Consider the following 6,334-nt stretch of genomic DNA (forward strand, 5'->3'; position numbering starts at 1 on the left):
CTTTATTTGTTGTAGTAGGTACCTATCTTATATTCAAGATTACAAATCCCACATTTTAAAGAGGTTTACCTGTCAATATCGTTTAGGTGATCTGACAGTATAAAAGAATATTTTACACTAACCGTATACAGGCTTAATTACCTATACGAAGCTAACATAAGATTGTTATGGATTCCTTCTTACAAGTCTAATCACATGCCTTCAAGCAATGACCTCTTTTTCTCACTTCACATCACATCTCATCTCATGCAAACTCCTATAAATACCACTTTAAACCATCACTCAAACCACCCCATCTCTCTATAAACTCTTGAGCAAATAGAGCCTTGAGAATTATTACTTATACACACTTCCAAGTTCTACTTTAAGTTTCCTTGATTACTAATGGCTATCATCCGTTCGAAAATCGGAATAATTGGTGCTGGAATTAGCGGCATAGCAGCAGCTAAACAGCTAGCCAAGTATGAGCCAATGGTGTTCGAGGCAACGGACTGTATAGGAGGAGTGTGGAAGCACTGTTCTTATAGGTCTACTAAATTGCAAACCCCTCGTTGTGACTATGAGTTCTCTGATTTTCTATGGACTGAGAGGGATAATACAAATTACCCAACTTATCAGGAAATATTGGACTACTTATACTCATATGCTCAACACTTTGATGTGTTGAAATTTGTTAACTTCAACTCTAAGGTGGTAGAAATCAAGTTTGTGGGCGATCGAGAAATGAATTATTTTGGTGGATATGGAAGTTTGTTGACTGGTAATCCAGTCTGGGAGGTTGCTGTTCGAACCAATCAATCTGAAACCCTACAGGTTCTTCTTTCTCTTCATTATATATATATTTATAAGTATCATAAGAAACTATATGTCTATTTTTGAAAATATTTATGCCACGTAACCCATACTTTTGAGTTTGTCACGCGATTTAGCTCATTTTTGTGTACAAACACCTTTTATACACACTTTGTACAAGGTTGATACATTACGTATAATGCTTTTCCTATGTATAATGTTGTATAATGTTTTATAATATTGTATATTGGGCTAAGTGGCTTGATAATTTTCAAAAATTGTATATTTTTGAAAACTTCCCTTTAATTTTTCTTTTGTTTTCGTATTGAATTAGGAGTAGGTTCCTTTGATTATTTAGTAATAAGAACTCCCTCAGCTCTAGGCCAAGAACATTTACGAGTGATTTTTGGTTCTTTGTAAGAAGAAAAAAGGCATTATTTACGCATGTGTTAAAAAAGTTCTCCCATGAATTATTTTATTTTTTATTTCTTTCAGTGGTATGCCTTCGAATTCCTGTTGATGTGCACTGGAAAATACGGAGATATCCCAAATATACCGAATTTTCCAAACAAAAAAGGGCCAGAAGTTTTCAAGGGTCAAGTTCTACATACGCTTGATTACTCTAAACTTGACCAAGAAGCATCTACCACACTTGTTAAAGGGAAGAAAGTTGCGGTCGTGGGCTATAAAAAATCAGCCATTGATCTTGCTGTTGAATGTGCTGAAGCAAATCAAGGTAAAATTTGTACTTCAAAGAGTACCTTAATTAACCTAGTGTATTGAATAGGATTTTTGCTTGTTGATTAAGATGCAGAAATTATATGCTTTAGAGCAATTTTTTTTTTTTTTTTATCGGATGTCCCAGAAGGGACTGCTCTAGAGCAATGAATTATCAAATATGTGTTAATTAAATAGTTTATGATATATACAAAATGAGATTGTCCCTGTCGGGAAGGCAATTTGAATGCTTTATGTATAAAAAGATTCGGTAATTTTAGTATTTAAAAATTGAATTTCAGTTTAATTTTAAATATAGACGAATAATACTCATGAAATATGAGCACGATTCACGGTTTCCACAAACAAAAGCCTTCTTAAAAAAAGTGGGAAGCCAATATATATTACTATCCCGAAGGACTAGAATATATTTTTCTGAATAGTATACCGACAATATCGGATAGTATCATGGGTGGTACTCGTATAAAAGCCAATAAAGCAATCGTTTGGGGCCCCATATTTTCCTTAAAGATGTGTGTGTGTGTGTGTGCATATATATATATATATATATATATATATATATATATATATATATATATATATATATATATATATAATTTGTTGTCTTAGCCGAAAGAAGTTTTCCAAAATTAAAATGGATAAAATTTTATCTAAGATAAATAATGTCTCAAGAGAGATTGAATGGATTAGCTATATTATCAATTGAAAATGAATTATTAGAACAAATCGATTATAGAATAGTAATTAATGACTTCACATCTAAAAAAGTTAGAAAAATATATTTTAAATAAAAAATATATATGACGATCTTTCCTTTTAAAAAAATTAGGACCTCTCTCTGAAGTTTGACTTAGGTCCCCAATGTTTTGACACGGCCCTGGATAGTATTCTTTCACATCAACGTCTTTCTTATTCAATTTTTCTTTTGTTAATTTCTAACAATATGAAATGACTTCTCTCTATTGATTGTTTGGTTGTGTGCTTGTGCTGTGTTTGTATTCCATTTTGGGCTCTAATAGTAATTAAAAATGTGGGTGTCGTAACAAAGTGAGCTAAGAGTACTGTTATGTTTACAAGGGAAAAAGATATTCCCCTCAATTAACTGTTAATGGTCCCAGAGCTGAAGACTAACACATAATTTACTTTGTTTGTTTGTAACTACTTGTAGGACCTGAAGGCCAACCCTGTACAATGGTAGTTAGGTCTTCGCATTGGACAATTCCACACTATTCTATTTGGGGTTTGCCATTTTACTTGTTCTATTCAACTAGATCTTCTCAGTTTCTCCGTCCAAGGCCAAATCAAGGCCTGTTCAGGACCCTGCTTTGCCACATGCTTTCTCCCATGGTGAGCCCCATTCTTTTTTAAAAGATTACCCTACGTGGCAAACATTAGGTTGTATTTATGAAACGTAGCTATAGTTTCAAAGAATTACGAAATTCAACTATATTTTGGGTCTTGCAGCGAGTACATAATACACACACGTAAGTGTATGCCCTGAGACAACTCTTTCGTGCGATTTCGAAATCGATACACTCGATACCGCGACCTCGCTAATATACATCGCAACCGCGCGCGTCTTGATATAGCTCTTTCGCCCAGCGTAACTATATGCGTTGATACAGCTCTTTCGCTCGCGCAGACATATTGTATACAGTATGCGCTGATATACAGTAGCTACGTTTCGTAAATATGCAAATTGTAGCTTCGTTTCGTAATTAAACTCTAAATTATAGCTATTTATGAAATTTTTTGACTTGTTATTTTTGTTTGTTTTTCTCAATCTAGTGCATCATTTCGCTAAGGGCTAACAAAACTGTGCTTATATATTGCCACAGAGAAAAGCAACTTCCAAGTTCATCGAGTCATATTTGGAATGGAAACTCCCACTAAAAAAGTATGGACTAAAACCAGAACACCCATTTGAGGAAGATTATGCATCATGTCAGATGGCTATCTTGCCGGAGAATTTCTTCAGCGAGGCTGATAAGGGTAAAATCTTGTTTAAAAGAACATCAAAGTGGTGGTTCTGGGAAGGAGGAGTTGAATTCGATGACAACACCAAGTTGGAAGCCGATGTTGTCATACTTGCAACTGGTTTTGATGAGAAGAAAAAGCTCAAAGCCATATTACCAGATCCCTTTCGCAGTCTGCTGGAGTTCCCCTTGGGCATGATACCCTTGTACAGGTAATTATGCACTCTCTTAGTGAAAATTTCTGTGTAATTGAATCTAAATATGTCTTAAACATTTCAATATACTTAAAAGTCTTCTTGACAGGGGTACAATCCATCCATTGATTCCAAATATGTCTTTCGTGGGTTACGTTGAAAGTGGTTCAAACTTGCGTTCAGCTGAAATCCGTAGCATATGGCTATCACGACTTGTAGATGATCTTTTTAAACTTCCATCCGTTGAGAAAATGCTTGAACAGATAACACAAGAGATGGAGATTATGAAGATGACTACAAGATTCTACAAGAGAAGTTGCATTTCCAGTTTCAGTATCAATCATTATGATGAAATATGTGAAGAGATGGGATGGAAATCATGGAGGAAGAAGAATTGGTTTGCTGAAGCTTTTAAGCCCTACAACAGCCAAGATTATGCAGACACAAAGTAGCATCATTCAATAAATCGAAAATTATCCTACTTAATAAGTTTGTAATTCTTGTATAATAGTGTAAGCAATGCATTACTCTAATCAAAAGGAAGAAAAGAAAAATAAAACTTTGATACTTCAGACTACATGAAATGCCAAGTGATGTACTTACTAAGTTAATAAATCCATTGTAATTGAGTTTTATAAGTTGATAAACTAATATTTCAAAATTAGCACATATTGAAAAGTCATCACCAACTTAATATCCAAGTATTTCAAGAAGAATCTAGAATATTCAAGACTTGCAGAGAATTTAAAGAAGAGCTTTAGAAGAACAATTTAAAAAAAAAATAATTATATCATAATTTTCTAAAATAACAAATACTTTTAAATGGAACGGAGGAAGTACAAATATATATTTTCTTCGGCCCATGGTTATTAAAAATATTTGTTTAAAAAATAATTATCATTTTAAAAAATTAATTTTAAACACACAACAAGTAGTAGCTTTTTTCATTAAATGAGAGCTGTTGCACTTGCACGTGCGCTCAGATATGCCCACTTGTGCTACCAAATTATGATACTGTAGAATTGGAATTGGAATATGGATCTTACCTTAGCATCTTCGCTCACGATTCTTAGCATCTAATCTCAGATGCTTCTCGCTATTCCCTAATCCTCTCTCATCCTACGGCTCACATTTATCACCCTATATATTCCTTGCTTTTCATTCCACTTTCTTCATTAAGAAAAGGAAAGAGAAAGCACAAGAGAGAGTCTAAAAATTTGTCACAAACATGAATGCAAAATTGGAATTTCCGCTTGAAACTCTTGCTTTCAATTACTTGAGCTTCGGTTTCTTTACTGCCCTTATTACCGCTGTCGTTGGCTTCTGGAGGATTAAAGCATCTTCAACTTTTCCACGTGGAGACTTTTCCGGTGCCCCATCTTCATCCTCGCCGACGCCAACGTTGGTAACGTCCTCACTGCAGGTAACCTTAGAAATATAAGGTGGGCCTTTGATAATATCATAGGGCATAAAGAAAATGGAAGAGTGAGATAAACATTAAGCTCAATCATATAATTCTTAAGATCTCTACTACTCCATCACATAGTGACGTAACAAGGGGTTTATATAGGTGTTAAAGAATAATTCTAGACATAAAACTACTATAGTAAACAGTTTCACACACATACAATGAACTTGCCGCATTGAAATCATCAAATACATGCACCAAAATTTCCTAATTTTCATATGAATAACACCAAATATATGAACCTAGACATTTAAATATTTAAGTTTACTATGTTCAACAGGTAAATGAGACTGTGTCAAATGAATCATTGTCAGCAGTTACTACTATGATATCGCCTTTGAGCAACGAGGAGGTAGGAACAAAAGGGAAACTAACAGTGTACTACAAGCAAGATGGCGGTGCAGAATGTGACGGCAATCAAGAAGGCATCGATCAGGAAGGAGAAGATAATGGCATTAAGTTGTGTGAAGAGTGGTTTGTGAATAATTGGGAGAAATTGTTGAAAATGAGAATTGGGGAAATGAAGTGGTATTGTTATCAGGACATGAAGATAATTGATGGCAGTGTAGTTAGGTTGTGGGACGGTTCTAGACCACGGCCGAGGGAAGTGGAAAAAACTGCTTTCTCGATTGGTGTAATTAGTGCTTGGTAGTTTAGCAATTGTAACTGGTAGTTAGGATATAATGCAATAACGGTTTTCACCGCTATGGAATTTAAGAAAGAAAAATTGTAAATATTGTACGCTTTTTTCTATGTTTTGTAGTAATACCTTAATACCTAAGTCTTGACAATGAAAACACTGGATTTTTCGTCTTTTTTTTTTGTCCCTCTTAATTACTCTTCCTCTTATTTTCTTTATTTTTGTTGGAAATATTGTGTGCGTTTGTTTTCTAGATCTGTTAATGGTAGCACGCAGAACCGATTTCGTGTTAAAAAAGCAGCAAATTAGAGAGTCTTTGTTTTTGCTATCTTTTCAGGAGTTATGGTTGGTTGTTGCTAGCTGTAGCTTGTTGAATCCAAATTTGCAACTTCTTCATTTTCACGCGTTAAAACTTACAAGTATTTTCCTATTGAAAATCAACAATATTAAGTAGGCGTTTCGCCATAGAAACCAAATATTTTTTTATTTTATTTGGAATTTTTTGAAATTGGAGTTGAAGATGGAG

At 34.2% G+C, this 6,334-nt stretch overlaps 2 protein-coding genes across 2 annotated transcripts; both read left to right on the forward strand.

Annotated features, from left to right (window-relative positions):
* The first annotated feature begins 338 nt into the window (after positions 1-338).
* Positions 339-5,987, forward strand: LOC132037172 (probable flavin-containing monooxygenase 1). Its single transcript, XM_059427641.1, has 6 exons — positions 339-813; positions 1,288-1,528; positions 2,699-2,877; positions 3,369-3,718; positions 3,810-5,123; positions 5,449-5,987. Exons 1-5 carry the CDS (start codon positions 385-387, stop codon positions 4,150-4,152), a joined length of 1,542 nt encoding a protein of 513 aa, XP_059283624.1. The 5' UTR covers positions 339-384; the 3' UTR covers positions 4,153-5,123; positions 5,449-5,987.
* LOC132038475 (uncharacterized) lies at positions 4,929-5,820 on the forward strand. The gene is made up of 2 exons (XM_059429139.1): positions 4,929-5,123; positions 5,449-5,820. The coding sequence occupies exons 1-2, from the start codon at positions 4,929-4,931 to the stop codon at positions 5,818-5,820; spliced, it is 567 nt and encodes a 188-aa protein (XP_059285122.1).
* Positions 5,988-6,334: the final 347 nt, after the last annotated feature.

The sequence above is a fragment of the Lycium ferocissimum genome, chromosome 11, assembly GCF_029784015.1.
Source record: "Lycium ferocissimum isolate CSIRO_LF1 chromosome 11, AGI_CSIRO_Lferr_CH_V1, whole genome shotgun sequence".
Taxonomy (NCBI): domain Eukaryota; kingdom Viridiplantae; phylum Streptophyta; class Magnoliopsida; order Solanales; family Solanaceae; genus Lycium; species Lycium ferocissimum.